This window comes from Spermophilus citellus, assembly GCF_964194105.1.
Source record: "Spermophilus citellus genome assembly, chromosome: 1".
Classification (NCBI taxonomy): Eukaryota; Metazoa; Chordata; class Mammalia; order Rodentia; family Sciuridae; genus Spermophilus; species Spermophilus citellus.
This window is the reverse complement of record NC_138182.1, coordinates 113,552,511-113,570,164: the sequence shown is the minus strand read 5'-3', so window position 1 is coordinate 113,570,164 and position 17,654 is coordinate 113,552,511. Positions and strand designations below refer to the sequence as shown.

The 17,654-nt window shown below is 54.8% G+C and overlaps 1 protein-coding gene across 1 annotated transcript in view; it reads right to left on the bottom strand.

Annotated features, from left to right (window-relative positions):
- Positions 1-17,654, bottom strand: part of LOC308645968 (obscurin-like) — a 96,978-nt gene that overhangs the window by 57,407 nt on the left and 21,917 nt on the right. The window contains 15 exon segments of the mRNA XM_081288417.1: positions 190-456; positions 1,091-1,195; positions 1,284-1,445; positions 1,630-1,783; positions 1,876-1,988; positions 2,169-2,435; positions 2,681-2,947; positions 3,703-3,972; positions 4,125-4,391; positions 4,510-4,794; positions 5,967-6,242; positions 10,234-10,509; positions 11,759-12,034; positions 16,017-16,042; positions 16,044-16,290. Coding sequence (XP_081144543.1) covers positions 190-456; positions 1,091-1,195; positions 1,284-1,445; positions 1,630-1,783; positions 1,876-1,988; positions 2,169-2,435; positions 2,681-2,947; positions 3,703-3,972; positions 4,125-4,391; positions 4,510-4,794; positions 5,967-6,242; positions 10,234-10,509; positions 11,759-12,034; positions 16,017-16,042; positions 16,044-16,290 — 3,258 coding nt within the window.

The window sequence follows — 17,654 nt, the reverse complement described above, 5'->3', positions numbered from 1 at the left end:
CACAGTGTGCTGACACCCCGAGTCTTCACACCCCCCAGGTTGCTCCTCCCTCTGCACCCACATCTTCCTGTGTCCACATCCAGCTGCCTGGATGTCCCCAGTCGGGCCACCTCCAGGACTTCCAGCACAGATCTTGGGAACCACAGCCACCCCCAAGAACCTGAGAGCTGCCGCTGGCCTGGAACACACCTTCTACAAAGAACTGGGCACTGGTCTTGACATCGCCAGCATCGCATGTGTAAGAATCCTCGTCCTCTGGCTGCACGTCGTTGATGACCAGCTTGCGGTAGAGGCCATCGCTGACCATCTCATACTTGGGTCCAGGCTGCAGCTCCTTGCCACCCTTAAACCACCGCACCTGTGCACTGGCCCTGGACACCTGGCACTCGAGCACTCCGCGGTGCTTCTCCATGGCAATCTTGTCCCTCAGCGGGCGGAGGAGGGTCACTGGCAACTCTGCAGTGTGTGGCCAGTGGGTTCAGGGCCCAACCATGAGCACTTTGGCAACAGGCTCCCCCAGCAGGGCTGCTGAAGGACTGGATGCTGCCCCCAACAGCCTGTGCACTTACACCTGAGGCAGCAGGGGCCAGACTGTCCCCATCCAGGCTGGTCTAGGACCAGCTGTGTGCCACAGACCACTGCACCATGGTCGTGCCCCCCACCACGCCTCACACATCACAGCTGATGTGTACCCTGAATGTGCATGTCCAGCTCCACACACCACAGTCCCAGTGCCCAAGCCCCATCCCACATGCCCCCATCCTGCACTCACCCCCACCCACAACCTCAGACCCTCCCACCTCTCCTGCCCTGGCAGGCCACATCGCCACCTGCTGGAGTGCACACCCTCCTCTCCAGTGATGGCTGCAACCCAAGGAGGGAGAGTTCACTGAGACCCTGAGTCCTCACACCCCCCAGGTTGCTCCTCCCTCTTCGACCACATCTTCCTGTGAAAGATGTGACACTCCCGTTCCTCCTCCTGACCACTGCTGTCCCAGTCCCAGCAAGCGGTCTGGTCTGGGATGGCGGGGCTATCACATACCCCGTACACCCCCACACCCCAGTCCCCCCCTCTCCACACTCCACTCACCTTTCACTCGGAGGTGGGCTCGCGATTCTGCGTTTTCTGCTACAAATTTGATCTCCCCTGCATCTTTTGCCAGGACCCTCCGGTAGATGAGAGTGTATGTCCTTCCTAGGGACAAAAGCCCCCAGCCCTGGAATGAAGGGAGCAGCCTGGGGGCGGGTCCACCCCACCTGCAGCCAGCCTGCCCCACACGCACCTTCCTGGCGAATACGCACAGTGTCACTGGGCCGCAGCTTAATCCCCTCTCGGAACCACTGGCCAGGCACCTCGTCATGGGAGACTTCACAGGAGAAACTGGCACCTTCCTTCTCCATCACCTCCACGTCCTCCAGGGGCCGCACAATCTGGACACTTCGGCCTGAGGAGGGAGCAAGACCCAGCCATGCCTGCAGGTACAGTGGCCATCCTGGTGCTCCCACCCAGGGCTCCAGTTTGCTGAGAGCTAAGGGCACAGGCAGCCAAGCACCTGGCTGCAGGCTGCAGGTGCGCAAGGAGGCACTCACAACCCTAGGCCCTGCCCTTTCCACCTGTCCAAGCCTCACCTTGCACCTTCAGAGAAGCAGAGCTCTGAGCTTCACCAGTGTCACACACATAGATGCCCTGGTCCCCCATCTCACACCGGTAGATGATGAGGCTTCTGCAGGTACCCTGGGCCACTATGCCCATGGTCTTGCCTGACCGTAGCTCCACACCATCCTGTGGAACCAAGAGGCCTGGTCAGGCACTGGTGGAGGGCAGCTGCCACTGGTGAGAGGCAGGGAGGGCATAAAGGAGTGGGAGAGAAGCACCTTCAGCCAGCGCACATCAACATTGGGACGGGACAGCTCACACTCCAGGGTCACCTTCTCTTTCTGGGTAGCCACCATGTCCTGCAGTGGGCGGCTGAAGCTCACAGGCAGCTCTGGGAAGACAGGAGGAAGGTGATCAATGGTCTAGAAGGTGCTTTCCAGGCGGGTGATAGGGAGTTCTAGCTGTCTCAAGTCACACATCCTGGTCCTCAATGTCCCCATTGCCTCCCAGGCCACCTTGGGGAAGGACGCAGGCCTCTCTGGAGTAGGTCCTGCTACCTCCACCCACTCACCAGTGACCACCAGCAGGGCAGACGTGTGCACGCCCTCTGCCTTGAAGGCCACTAGCCCACTGTCCTGTGGCTGCAGCTCCGAGAGTGTGAGAATGTGCGTGGCCCCGTGCGCAGCCACATGGCACCTAGGCCCTGGCTGCAGCCGCAGTCCGTCGCGTATCCAGGTACCCTCCACTTCGGCATGCGACAGCTCCACCTCCATAGTAGCTGTGCCCTGTTCTCTCGCCTCCACTGCCTGCAAGCCCCGAACCAACGGGACCTGGCGCACTGTGGAGATGCAGGAGAGGCGCCAGTGGTCCGCTGTACCCAGAGCCCTGCCCTTCCACCAGCCAGCATTGGGACCCCAGGGTAGGCACCGCCAGCTTCCCCAGGAGGTGCCAGAGGTGAGCAGAGGCCAGCGGCCATCGACCCACACCCCAGGACCTGCCCCTCAGGAGAAGGTGGCGCCCCGCCCCTCCCGACGCCCCGCCTCTCCCGACACCCCAGGCCCCAGCCAGCACAGCGACACTCACTTTCCACAGTGAGCTTGGCCTGGGTCTTGTCATCTGGTGTCTCGCAGCCAAAAAAGCCGCGGTCAGTGAAGCCCATGCTGCGCAGCACCAGGCGATGGCTTGTGCCCTCCGCCTGGATCTCCACATTCTCCCCCGGCACCAAGACTGCGGCGTTCCGGGTCCACTTCACCTCGGGCCACGGACGCGTCAGCTCCACCTCCAGCGTCACAGAGGTCCGCTCCTCCACGGTCTGCGGCTCCAGCTTCTTCTTGAACAGCACAGGCGCCTCTGGGATGGCGCAAGAGCCAAGGTCATCCTAGACACCCAGGGCCAGCCCGCCCATAACCCAGATGGCCGCACTGCCCCCACCAGGTCCCTACGTTGCCCAGCCTCCCAGCTTGGAACAACCGTGCCATGCCCTAGTGCCTGGAACTACCAAGTGTGGCCCAAGGCCAGCAGTATCTGGTCTCCAGCAAATGGGTGGTGCCCATCAGAGCCACTAGAATCCCTGCACTTTACTACAACCAAGAACATGTGCTTGTGTAAAGGAATGAAAAGCAGACTCCAGAGGGCTTCCCCACCCCAGGCTGCTCTGTGAGTGCCCCAGTGCATTTGTCCCCATCACTCCCTCACTTAGGAACCTGCCATGGCTCCCACTTTATTTCAGGTGAAGTTCTGGCTCTCAAAGCTTTCCCCGTCTCCTGCCTCTGCCTCTACCAGCTGCCAGCCTCACTCCCTTCACCTTCCCATCACCAGATCAGCTGGGCCCCGACTCCTCCAGGAAGTCTCCCTTGAGTGCCTCAACCTCGGTTGGCCCTTCCCCACCAGATGCATCTGCAGGATGGTATCTTTCCTTCTAGGGAGAAGGCGCCCAGCTCCTCATGTTACCCAAGTCACCTCCATCTCCTGGTGGACAGGTTCTGTGTCCCCTGAGGTCAGCCAGACTAGCTGGCTGCAGGAACAATACAGCTCCTTGGAACCAGCCTGCAGGGGAGTCTGTGGCAGGGAGCTGCTTGCCCCATAGGTCCCTTTCCCAAGCTCACCTCTGACCCGGAGGGCAGCTGAAGAGGCGGCGCCCTCAGACTCCACTGTGACTTGGCCCGCATCCTCCATCGCCACACTAGAGATGGTCAGGCTGCGGCTGGCACCACTCTGCGATATGAGGAACTTCTCACTGGGCTGCAGCTGGATGCCGTCCCGGTGCCACGTGACCACTGCATCGCTGGGGGACACCACACACTGGAAGGTGGCCTCGCAGCCCTCCTCTGCAACCACTGCACTCAGCCCAGATGTGAACTTGACCACGCGGGGCACTGCAGGGGAAGGTCTGCTTGAGGAGGTAGGAGTGTCTCTGTGTGAAGATCTCCACCCCTTGCACACCTTCTCAGGGAAGTTTCTGGAAGGTGGCCCACTGCCCCATCCCCTTACCATCCCCAGCTTACACCCCCCACCCCACCTAGCATACCACGGACACTGAGCTGGGTGCTGGTGCGATCATCACGGCTCTCACACACATACTCTCCTGCGTCTTCCTCACGCAGGCCCGACACCGTGAGCAAGCGGAGGGTGCCCTCGGCGGCCATCTGGAAGCGCTTGCCCGCCCGCAGCTGCGTGCTCCCACAGTACCACACCACCTCCGCCTGTGGTGGGCTCAGCTCACAGGCCAGGGTCACTGTGCCACCCAGATCCCCTGTGATGGACTCCAGAGGCCTAGAGAACTTGGCAACCACCTCTGTAAGCACAAGGGGATGTCCGTCAGCTACCTTGCGTATCCCAAGCTCCACGGGGCTCTGCTATGGGTGGCTGCACCAGGTGGGTGCAGCAGGCCCAGTGGTCCTGGAGGAGCTCACCTTCCACCTGCACTGGGAAGTCCTGACTCTCCGTGCCTACCCGGCAACTGTAGACTGCACTGTCAAGCACCTGGGCTCCTCTGACTGTCAGGGTGTGCCTGTCCCCCAGGCTGGTGGTCTGGTGCCGCTTGCTGCGCCGAATCTCCACACCATCCTTGAGCCAAGTCACTGCCACCACAGAGGGTGTGGCCAGCGTGGCTGTCAGGACGATGTCCTCATGTTCCCTGATCACCAGAGGCTCCCTGCGGCCAGATCTCTCCAGGGCTTGGGACTCAGGTGCTGGCTCTGGGGGAGGTCAGTTGACATGAAGGTGTAGGACTCTCCACACTAGCCCTAACCACTGCCTCTGTTGGGCCAGCACCTAAGGGCCACCATTTAGGGTCCTCAGGGTCATACAGGATGGCCAGAAGAAGTTGCTACCAGGTTAGGGGCCACCAGCTCTTTACCCAAGGTCCTGCCCTTCAGAGAGAAATCCACCCACAAACAGATACCACAGGGAGAAAGGGCAGCTAGCAGTCCAGATCAGGCCTCCCCCAACTGCGGGGAGGGTGGCATCCTCAAAGGCAGCCCAAGGAAACTGTGTGGGTGTCAAACCCCAAGAGCAGAGACTGACTTTGGGCACTAGAGAGAGCACCAGAGCAGAGAGGGCCAGGGAAGCCAAGAAGGCCCTCCCATCCTGCCCTCGGAGCAAGCGGATAGAGCATTGGTTGCAGAGTCAGCGGCTGGTGGGCGAGTGGTCAGGAGCACAGTCAAGGACAGAGACTGCTACAGTGAGAAGTCTGGTGTGGGATGCTCTGCATCAACACTGCTGGAATTCTTTGGGAGGGTGTCAGCCTGGAGGGACACTCCTGCCAGCCTTTCTGACAGAGGTACTGTGTGTTCAATAGATGCTAAGCCCACAGAGTGCAGAGAGGACCACATGGGTGGGTGGGGCTATGGAGGAAAGGGAAGGGGGCTGCGAATGAGACTGAGGTGCAGCGGGCAGGGTGCCATCCCACAGTGCCCACCTCAGAAGAGCTGGACTGTCAGGACCCCCAGGATCAAGACAAGAGCCAGGATCTGCAGAGGACATTGGGGCCAAGACTTCTGACAGCCAAGCTGGAATCCCAGCATTCAGGGGGCCTTAGCCTAGATGGAGACTCCAGCTGGGGAGGAGATCTTTCCACCAACTCTGGGCCCTAACAGCTTTCTGCACCTCCTGTGCCCCAGCCTCAATCACAGGAATTATGATAGAGTTATGGTGGACAGGTAGAGGAACCTGGGCAGGAGACCCAGAAATGTACGGAAATGACTAGGTGTTCTGACCCAAGGACCTTCCAGCATCTGGAAGCTCCAGGAAGGGGTCCCTCAAGGGCCCCAACATGCACAAGGCCAGAGAGCCCTGCAGGTAAATATTGATTGCCCCAATTGGTCAGGCAAGCATCCGTCCTGACCAGCCCTGGCAGGATGTCACCCACCTGTGACGTCCAGGCGGAAGGAGACCCTCTGGCCCCCGGCCTCACAGCTGTACTCCCCAGCATCCGCCTTGCCCGCCTGCTGCACCACCAGCTGTCGCCTACAGCCAGAGGCCTCCAGGCGCACCTGGGAGCTCTGGCTCAGCTTCTTCCCATCCTTGTACCATGTCACCTCAGTCTGGGCCTGGGCCACCTCGCAGCTCAGAGTGGCGCTAGCCCCTGCCTCGGTCTTCACCTCGCTGCGTGCCAGCTGCTCTTTGGCAAACACCACCTTGGGCTCTGGGTACAGAAGGGAGGGACACAGGTCAGGGACTTTGTCCAGGACAGGAAGCCACCTGGAGAAAGACATCTGGCTGGACAACTAAGGACAGACCCTCTGCAGGCCACACTAGCTCATGCCCTGGAGAAGCCCTATCACCCTCAGCACAAGGGACCACAGTGTGTGACACAGCCCCCTCCCCTGCTGCATGGGGCTGTTCCAGGTGGGGACTCTCTGACAGGTTCCTGCATAGGCTCCTCCCTGGGGACATGGCACCCCCCTGTCAATGACCAGGAAGAGTCTCCCCAGGACCATGCAGGGCATGAGCTCTGGGCAAGGCCCTGGCAGAGCCCAGCTCCTCCTGATCTGAGCATGTTGGCAGCTCCTCTGAAGCCTGAGCCACTCCTGTTAGCCACCAGTGTGTACTCATCCTGGGTGTCAGTCCACAGTTTCCACTCCATGCCCAGTAGCACTGTCCTCTTCCCTTCACTTTCAGCTTCTTTGTATAATGAATGCCTGAGATCTGACCACTGCTATGATGTGAACGTCTTCCTATCTTTTCACTGTGCCTAGAGTCTTCTGATGAGTCAGTGCATTTAGTTCTAATGTGATCAAATACGTTGACCTCGCTCTTGTGGTGAGTGCATTTGGGTTCTATGCAGGAAAGCTTTCCTTCCTCAGGTCCTTACAAAGTACACACCATCATCTCAGATGTTTATGGTTTGACTTTTGCACTGAATTCTCCAACCCATCTTGAACTTACCCTATAAGCTGTGAATTACTGGTCTAATTCTTTCAAGTGGTTAAATGTTCAAAGCTCCATTTGTCAAAGTAAGGCAGGAGACACATAGGCAAATAGAAATCTGGACCTCATAGAATGGGGTCCCACCACCCCAGATTCAAACCCTAGGCTACAGCTGATGGCTTGGGTTCTATTTTGTTTTGGCTCCTAACTGGAAGACTCTACTCGCGCTTGGAGCCCACATTTCCTGCTGTTCCCCCAGGTTTCTTGATGACCTCAACATTGATCAATGCCAAGGAACTGCTTTGAACCTAGGCAATTCTTCTGTTTTAAAGAATGAGAACAAGACACATTCAAGTTAACAAACACATTACACCATCCCACTGTTGGAATAAGAAGTTAAAATTGCACACTCTGAATTGAGTCATAGGAAGACAACAGTCAAGTGAACTCTCCAGTCAAAGGTTAATTCCTCATTAAAGCAGTATAAAGACTCCTGGACAGAAGACTCCTGGACATAGGGTCCCCATAGTGCCCTTGGGGATCCTTCCATGCTGTGGGAGCTGGCCTTGCTTCTGATAAATCTGCTACCGAGCTCTCACCCAGCATTGTGTGCATACTTCGTTCTCAGGTTGTGAGACAGGAACCCTCCCGTGCTCACACGACCCTGTGTTACAGAAGAGCCATCCTTTCTTCACACGTGTGCAGAGTGGGAAAAGGTAATGCAGACCGGGTACTGGGACTCCACCTCTGCACAAGTCTGTGTGTGAGCTCACCTCTGCACCCCATCCCAAAACACACTTGCTTAGATGTTGACTGGGACTGAGCATCCCTGATCCTTCCACATATTTCTGTCCATTTATGTATATCTTTGTCATCTCTCAAAAAAGCACACAGGGTCTCTGATGTCTTTTATCAGGCTTGAAATTACTAACAGCACTTTTGAAGCTCTTTCAGATCTTTCATGGGGTCGTTTTCAAATCACTTATTGCTAGTGTGCTGTGACACACTTACTTTATATTGTTTTTATATATGGCACTTGCAATGTCTCAGATCTTATTGAGCCAGTGGTTTAGCTTTTGGACAAATCATACCATCTGTAACCTTCACTTCTTCCTGATTTCACACCTCTCCTTTCCTCTCCTCCCTAACCGTGCTATGCACTGCGGCTTCACCTGTGACAGCTGCTGCCTTGGGAGGTTCCTGCTCTCAGAGACACTCTCAGGGTTTCCCTTTGTGAATTTTGTACAAAACTATTTACTAAATTGAGAAAGAACCTTCTACTTACATCTTTTTGCACTGCCTTACAAATCTTAAGACAAAAGAATTTTATAGCATGATTGAGGATACATTTTGTCAAACATTTCTTCTGAATTTACAGTGTCAAATTTTTATCAAATACTTTATTCTGCACTTATATTGATGAACTACATTTTTTTCAATCAGATATGATAATGCTTCATGTTGATTTCCTGATATTTGTAATGTTAAGCAGACATGTATCCCTGGATGAAGAATTCCATTAGCATTCTGATTCTCTTAATGTATTACTGAATTCAGCCTGCTAAATCTTTGTTCAGTTGATACTGACAACAGATTGATCTAAAATATGAATTCCTCCTATTTTTTTGGTTTGGTGTTAGTACCAATGTTACTACTTCTGTAAGTGAGACTTAAAAGTGCACCCCTTTCTATTCTCTACAGGAACCTCCCTGGATACAGGAGAGTTCACTTCCAGCACATGTGGGGACTTCTCCACTGGAGCCACTTGGCTTCTACTGCCCCCTGAAAAGCTGCTTTCCTCCTGGCTCCACTGTTAACAGCCCTGAGAACTATGTAAGCTCTCTATTTCTTCTTGGGTCAGTTTTTATTTAGTCTTTAAGAAACTGGATAATTTATCAAAACTTTTCAAATCTGGTTGCATAAAATAATGTATATGCTTATTAAAATAATGTATCAAAAATAGATATTACAGGGTTTGGTATATAGACCAAATATGGGTTGAGAATCCCTTTTCCAAAATGCCTGGGCCAAAAGTGCTTTGGATTACAGATTGAAAAAAAAAAAGATTTCAAGATCTTTGCAGACAAATGTTGAGCTTTCTTGGGGATGAGACCCAATGCTAACCACAAAATTCATTTATGTTTCATGAAGACCTTAAACACTGAGCCTGAAGGTGATTATACAGTGTTTTTAATAATTTTGTATATGAAGTGAAGCTGTGCAATGTGGAGCCCATGACTTGTGGGTCATGTCAGCACAAAGCCTCTGCCTTGGGAGCATCTGGGGTTGCAAGGTCGGGGATGCTATGTGGTATCCCTGTGGACCATGCCCACACTGACAGGAAGCTCAACTCTCCTAACAAGCAGGCTCCATGAATCAGCAGGGAACCAGACACAGAGTCCCCAGGAAAAGGGAACAGCCTAGCCAAATAGTAATCCGGCCTCACCAACTGTGCCAAAGCACTATATTGATGAACTACATTTTTTTTTAGAACTATGTTCTACCTCTAAGTTGCTAAGTTGAACACCAAGGGGAATTCTGGTCCAGAATATTGGAACTGGGGCTGAGGATGTAGCTCAGAGTAGAGCACTTGTCTATCAGCACCACAGAGAGAGAGAGAGAGAGAGAGAGAGAGAGAGAGAGAGAGAGAGAGAGAGAGAGAGATAAAATAACACAAAACATGAATTGCTTTGAAAACAAGATTCCAACCTCTCCTGTGAGTAGCACAGCATGTGTCCACAGAGGGGTAGACAGCATGTCCAAGTCCTTGGAAAGAAGGGAAGAGTGTTCCAGAACACCTACACAACTAACCCTCCATAGCCCATGTCAGCATTGGTCAAATCCTGATCTGGCTGAGTGTCTGGGATTTCCCAGGTTGGTTCAACAAACTCAAAAATCTCTTGGCAGGAAGAGCGTGTGGGGGGCTGGGTGAGTCCTGGAGGAACTGTGGTATACTCCAGAGAGGGACCCTCGTTGGCTAAGCCCTGAGCACCAGGGAAGAGCAGAGTCCAGAAAAGACTAACACTGCTGGGTCAGGACAGGTTATGGGAATATGAGATGGACATCACAGGTGGACACGCCAAGTGCAGCACACAGCCGTGGCCTCCTCACACACTTCCTCTCACACCCAGTGGCCTAGCCACAGGTGTGAGTTCAGGAGACGTACAGACATGGACATGGATGGAAAATACACCAGGTCACTGTGGGCACTGGCAAGGCTCCCCTTCATCTCCAAACACAGTGACGGTGGAACCACAAGAACTCACCTGTGACATCCAGATGGAAGGAGACCCTCTGGCCCCCGGCCTCACAGCTGTACTCCCCAGCGTCCACCTTGCCCGCCTGCTGCACCACCAGCTGCCGCCTGCAGCCAGAGGCCTCCATGTGCACCTGGGAGCTCTGGCTCAGCTTCTTCCCATCCTTATACCACATCACCTCTGTCTGGGACTGGGCCACCTCGCAGCTCAGAGTGGCGCAGGCCCCCGCCTCGGCCTTCACCTCGCTGCGTGCAGGCTGCTCCTTGGCAAACACAGCCTTGGGCTCTGGAGACAGAGGGAAAGGACACACAAGTCAGGGACTCCAGAACAGACCCAGCCCTGTCTCACAGCCCAAGCCCACCCCAGGGATGGCTGAGCAGAGTGTCCATCATGAGCAGAACATTGCATGGCCATGCCTAAGTTCTATCCTACAAATGACACAAGCTGCAAACTCCAAGGCTGGTGGGTGGACAGCTGGGCAGCCTGTCCTCATCAGAGCCCTAAGCACTTCCTGATCCACTCTGATCCTGCAGGTAACTGCACTGTCACAGCCCACAAAGCCACCACAGCCAGGCCTACCTCCTGATGCCAACACCCTCCCAGCCATTGGGCATAGACCATGACCCTTCTCCTCCCTGGGACCCCAGCCCATCAGTGGCTTCCTAGCCCTCCCACCATGCAGGGGGCACAAAAGCAGGGGGAGGCAGACACAGCAGGGAAGTCCACCTGAGCACCAAACCAGAAACCCACATCTTTGTTGGCCACAGCTACCAAAGGAATGCAGGAGACCAGACTGCCAGTGCTAGCCAATCAGCAGAGACCTCAGAGCCTGTGCAAGCCAATCAGCAGAGAACAAAGTGCCAGCCAATCAGCATAGAGCTCAGTAACAGTGTGGGCCAGTTAGCAGACAGCTCAGTGCCAGATGGGGGCAAATTAACAGAGAGCTCAGTGCCAGCCAATCAGCAGACAGCCAAGTGCCACTGTGGGCCAATCAGCAGAAAGCCAAGTGCCAGTGTGAACCAATCAGCAGACAGCCAACTGCCAGCAAATCAGCAGAGAGCTCAATGCCAGTGTGGAAAAAATCTGTAGGGAGCTATGAGCCACTGTGGGCCAATCAGCAGACAGCTGTCATCCTGGACCTATCAGGAGAGAGCCCAGCACCAGTCTGGCTATCAGGAACAAGGTTTCCAGCCATAGGTGGCACTTTCCCAGGCTGAGAGACAGGTCACAGTGGGGAGGGGAGGAGATGAGGAAGCAAGAAAGGATAGACATGCAGGATTCCAAAGGGCCCAAGCAAGGGCTTCTGGAGCTCTGGGCCCAGCAAATAGGAACAGGCAGGTAGAGGGAGCCCCTGCCCCTGCAGGACATGCTCCCCAGGTACAAACAACTCCCAGTGCCCAACTCCACCCAGAGCTGGGCCACAGATGCTGAGGCCCAAGATTAGGAAGGACACAGGCCTCACAGAGCCTAGGCTGCCACAGGTGCCTTAGAGTTACCACCCTCCCTCCATTCACCCAGCCCTAGCAGCACCCACCTGTGACATCTAGACGGAAGGAGACCCTCTGGCCCCCGGCCTCGCAGCTGTACTCCCCGGCATCCGCCTTGCCTGCCTGCTGCACCACCAGCTGCCGCCTATAGCCAGAGGCCTCCACGCGCACCTGGGAGCTCTGGCTCAGCTTCTTCCCATCCTTGTACCATGTCACTTCTGTCTGGGCCTGGGCCACCTCGCAGCTCAGAGTGGCACTTGCCCCCGCCTGGGCCTTCACCTCGCTGCATGACAGCTGCTCTTTAGCAAACACCACCTTGGGCTCTGGGGACAGAGGGGAGGGACACGTAGGTCAGGGACTCTGTCCAGGGCAGGAAGCCACCTGAGGAAAGCCATCTGGCTAGACAGCTGAGGACAGACCCTTCTGCAGGCTACACTAGCTCGTGCCCTGTAGAAGCAAGGCACCCTTAGCACAAGGGACCACAGTGTGTGACACAGCCTGCCCCTGCTGCATGGGGCTGTTGCAGGTGGGAACACTGTGACAGCTCTCTGCACAGGCTCCTCCCTGGGGATTATGCACCTGCCCATGACCAGGAAGAGTCCCCCCAGGACCGTGCAGGGCATGAGTTCTGCTGGATCACCCAGCTCCTGCCTGCTATGAGCCTGACAGCTTCTCTCCTCTGGTGATGTTCAGCCACTCCTGTGCCTTATCCTGAGGCCCATGTGGCTGAGGCTTTTCCTTTTCTAGCCAATGGTGCTTGGTCTCCCTGCTGAGACTTGTACTCAGTAGTCAGTAGCGTGAGCTCTCCTTCATGTTTGTTCTGGGGCTCGTGACATATTTCAATAATAGTCCTTCGTTTCAGGAGACATATGTTGATCTGCCTCTGTGGGCAGCGCCATCATGTCCTGTGTAGGAACCTGTTACTCTGGGGTCATACACGATCCACACCACCTGCTAAGAGCTGGTTCTACTCCAGGTGGGAATCTGATGCACCCAATTGATGACTGTGTGTGGAGAGAGGGAGACGTCACTTCCATTCTCTTCCATGCAGACCTGTGGCTGAGGTCTCCACACCACTCACCTGACAGCCATCCTCTTTCTGTGCCCCACACCCTTGCCATGGTAAAGGATGCTCAGGTCTCTGGGCTCCATGTGCTGTTCTCCTGGCCCTGTCTCTATGCCCTTGTGGTGCCCAGCTGTCTTCTGTACTATGGCTGAAGAGTACGTCTGGGTTTAGACAGATTGAATGTTCTCTCTTTGCTCATGGTACGGTGTCTCCACCTGGCCTTTGGACTCAACTTGACAATCTTCACACTCCCTGAAAAAGAACTCTGTGGATCATCAGGAGCAGACGTTTCTCTGTCTTCTACACGTTTCTCAACACTGACTCGTGTCACCTCTGTGTCTCCCTAACATACTTACTAATTTGTCCTCTGAGGCCTTAAATATGCTTCCTCTGCATGCAGTTACAACCATGGTACTGGGGATACTATGGTAGTTCTGTTACTTTCTGACTCTGCAGCCCATCTACAGACAGAAGTGTTGACCACCGCCTCTGTGGAATCTACGCTCACTTTACCCAAGCTGTGAGTCTCTGTTTGATATTCCTCCTCAGTATCTACATGAGGCTGGACACACTGTCATGTGGCCCTGTTGTCCTTAAAAGGGAAGTGCTCAGAGTTATGCTAAAGGGTGGCGATTGCTGCTGTGGTGCCCTCCACAGAGGGCTTAGGAAGCTCCTCTTCTTACCAGAGCAGGGGTTTGCTGCAGTGCTGGGACCTGATAGGCCTCCCACACACAGGCAAGTGCTCCACCATGGAGCCACACCCCAGCCTAAGAAGGTCTAAACACAAAAGGAAGCTAAACTATGTCTCTCAGGCGAGAAGTCAAACTTCTACTGCAGCAGCAACTCCTTCCTGAGGGGTCTCTCTGTGTAAACAGTTGCAGTCTGCAAGTCTCTGCTTCTGTAATCAGGCTTGCTCAGCAGCTGCCTGGATATCGAGGAGGGAGCAAGGCCACTTGCATGAGGGAAGTCTTGAAACCCAGGAGTCTGTATTGTATTAAGATGCTGAGAACAAAGGGGAGAGCTCAGCCTTCGGAGAAGACTCTGTCGAGCCTGCAGAGGAGCTGAAAGAATCTTGCTGTTTACATCTCCAAGCATAGCTTGTCTCTCTCCAGTGCCACATTTTCTGTAACATTATTGAGCACTCCATTCTCTATTGTGGGAGACCAACCTTGCACTTGACTGAGTCATACTCCCCAGCTGGGTGCTGAGGCGCTCAGTCACAGAAATGTGGCAGAGCTTTCCCCACCCTTCTTGGGCCCGAGGGTCGGTGTCTCGTGCATGGGTGTGTCTTGCTACAGCCCCATGGGTGGAGCTATACTCATCTGTTCCTTTGTAATATAACCCCTTGCCCTGTTTAGAATAGAATCTTCCATGGAAGTGCCTTATGTGTGTCCCCTTCTCTTACTGTGCCCTTGGCTGTGGCCTATCCAGGTGTCAGTCAACCTGCTGACAGTGGACATCAGGAAGATAGACTCAGACCCCTGAAACCTGACCCCTTGCCTCATTTGAATAGCTTCTCCTTAATAAAAGGGGTCAGAGTGTGCTCTCTCTCTCTCTGTCTTCCTGCAGACCCTTAAGGTCAGAGGAGCCGTCACAAGGACCTCAATGAAAAAGGTATGTGTATCTCTTGTGTAGTTATTTTGCACAATCCAGTCATCCCAGTTTCCCTGGAGTGACCCCTGAGCATTTTAGTCATGAACTGAAACCCGGCACTCTATCTTCTGAAGGGGACTCATGCCTTTTCTCTCATGGTCTCTTCAAGCCATAATCATACTGATTTGTTGATGTTCTGATCAATAAACAACTTTGTGTCCTGGATTCCAATCTTCACCCAGTGTGTATTGTGCTCTCAGTATGGGCCCCATGCAGTTTGCCAGTGTTCTGCACAGGATTTTGGCCCTGGTATCCATCTGAGATGAGCCTGTGATTGCAAAGTTGAATGCACTTTTCACCAGATTTTGATGTCAGTATTATACCATCTATATAAAATGAGTCAGGGGGCACATATCCCCTTTCTATTCTCTAGAAGGATGATCATGAACAGAGTAGTTTATTTCAAAAATATATGGTATAATTTACCCATGATAAATGAATTTAGCTCTTTTGAGAGATTTTTTAAATTAGACTCCATTGCTTTAAAAAGCTATAGGATTGTTTGAGTTCTCTACTTTTTCTTGTGTAAATTCTGATGTAGTTTTCCAGGAATTGGCTAATTTGTCAATTTTTTTTAAAATTTCCTTGCATTAAATCATAAAATGTCACAAATATCTTGACAAGAACACACACAGTGAGCCTGTGTTTGGTGCCCATGGCAACAACTGCTCACACGGGGCAAGGACCAAGCCATCACACAGCAGCTCGGGGCACCTGCCCGCCAGGTGCACCCTGACACTGGGCACTACACCAGTTCCCAGAGCTCTCAGGGGTCAGCAGTGAAGCTAGACACAGGAATCGCCAGAGAAATGCTCAGAACTCTCTGCCTGGCCAGTCAGGTTGCTGTGGCAGTGACACAGCTCCAACAAAACCCACAGGTATGCCATAAGCTTCACACTCGTTCCACTTCCACGTTCACAAATTAAACTCCTAAGAGGCACATTGATGCACAGTGCTCTAATCAAAGAAAGAGAAAAACAAAATTTGCTCTAAAAAGAAGACTCCAAACCTCAGAGGTTTGCCTAAGGAGCGTGTTGACCAACTGTGGACCTGCACGATGCCACGGCGGGCACACAGAGAACGTTGAATCCACATGCCAGGAGGGAAGCAGGCCAGACACATAGACTCGATAACCTGTGGGTCAACCCTGAGATAACTCCTAGTATGACCGGAGCTTGGGTTTCCCCTCATCAGGGTCAAAGACACTGAAATCAGAAGCTGGATGTGGGCCTCTGGAGCTGCCAGAACCTCCAGTTCAAGCTCAGTCACAATCCTCACAACCGGGACAGTGACATCGGCCTACCTCAGAACTCAAAGCCTAGTAGAGACGAAGTCCTTGACCCGGAGGGATATCAGGACAGCTCTGAGTAGGTGCCAGGCATGACCAAGCCTCTGAGGCACAGAGGGCCCTCGTCCTTCCTGTCTTCCCTTCCAGTACCCCCGGCTCAGCCTTAGGCTTGACCATGGAGTGGGGAAGATGGGGTAAGCAGTTGGGGGAAGTCAAGTGGAAAGACCACTGGGTCAGCCATGGGTACAGACAGTCATCACCTCCAAACAAGCCAACTTAGTGTCCCATAGGAACTCACCTGTGACGTCCAGGTGGAAGGAGACTCTGGCCCCCGGCCTCGCAGCTGTACTCCCCAGCATCCGCCTTGCCCACCTGCTGCACCACCAGCTGCCGCCTACAGCCAGAGGCCTCCACGTGCACCTGGGAGCTCTGGCTCAGCTTCTTCCCATCCTTGTACCACGTCACCTCTGTCTGGGCCTGGGCCACCTCGCAGCTCAGGGTGGCGCTGGCCCCCACCTGGGCCTTCACCTCACTGTGTGCTGGCTGCCCCTTGGCAAACACAGCCTTGGGCTCTGGGGACAGAGGGGAGGGACCACAGGTCAGAGATTGTCCAGGAAGCCACCTGGGGAAGGGCAACTGGCTGGACAGCTGAGGAGAGACCCTTCTGCAGGCCACACCAGCTCGTGCCCTGGAGAAGTCCAGCATCCTCAGTACAAGGGACCATAGTGTGTGACACAGCCTGTACCTGCTGCTTGGGGCTGTACCAGGTGGGAACACTGTGACAGCTCAGACTCCTCCCTAAGGACACAGCACCCGCCCCTTAGAGACCAGGAAGAGTCTCCCCAGGACTGTGCAGGGCATGAGCTCTGGGGAGGGTCTGGAAGGGCCAGCCCAATATCCCTCTGGGTGTGTCTACACTGCTCTGGCTCCCACCCACTCTCCTTAGCCCCATGAGGTAGACGCTGCCGATGTCTGCTGCATTGCTGTGGGCTGCTGTGGGCTGCTGTGGGCTGCTCTGGGCTGCTGTGTCCTGCTGTGGGCTCCCCTGGGCTGCTGTGTCCTGCTCTGGGCTGTTGTGTCCTACTTGGGGCTACTCGGGGCTGCTGTGTCCTGCTGTGGGCTGTTGTGGGCTGCTCTGGGCTGCTGTGTCCTGCTCTGGGCTGCTGTGTCCTGCTGTGTCCTGCTGTGGGCTGTTGTGGGCTGCTCTGGGCTGCTGTGTCCTGCTCTGGGCTGCTGTGGGCTGCTGTGGGCTGCTGTGTCCTGCTCTGGGCTGCTGTGTTCTGCTCTGGGCTGCTGTGGGCTGCTGCGGGCTGCTCTGGGCTGCTCTGGGCTGCTGTGTCCTGCTGTGTCCTGATCTAGACTGCTCTGGGCTGCTATGGGCTGCTCTGGGCTACTGTGTGCTGCTCTGGGCTGCTGTGTCCTGCTGTATCCTGCTGTGGGATGCTCTGGACTGCTCTGGGCAATTCTGTGCTGCTGTGTGCTGCTGTGTCCTGCTCTGGGCTGCTCTGGGCTGCCCTGGGCTGCTGTGTCCTGCTCTGGACTACTCTGGGCTGCTGTTGGCTGCTCTGGGCTACTGTGTGCTGCTCTTGGCTGCTGTGTCCTGCTGTGTCCTGCTGTGTCCTGCTGTAGGATGCTCTGGGCTGCTGTGGGCTGCTGTTGGCTGCTCTGGGCTGCTGCATCCTGCTCTGGGCTGCTGTGCGCTGCTGTGTGCTGCTGTGGGCTGCTGTGTCCTGCTCTGTGGTGCTCTGGGATGCTGTGTCCTGCTCTGGGCTGCTGTGGGCTGCTGTGGGCTGCTGTGGGCTACTGTGGGCTCTGTGGGCTGCTCTGTACTGCTCTGGGCTGTTCTGGGCTGCTGTGTCCTGCTGTGGGCTGCTCTGGGCTGCTCTGGGCTGGTCCTGCTAAACTATCCTGCCCACTTTCAGTAGCACTGTGTTTT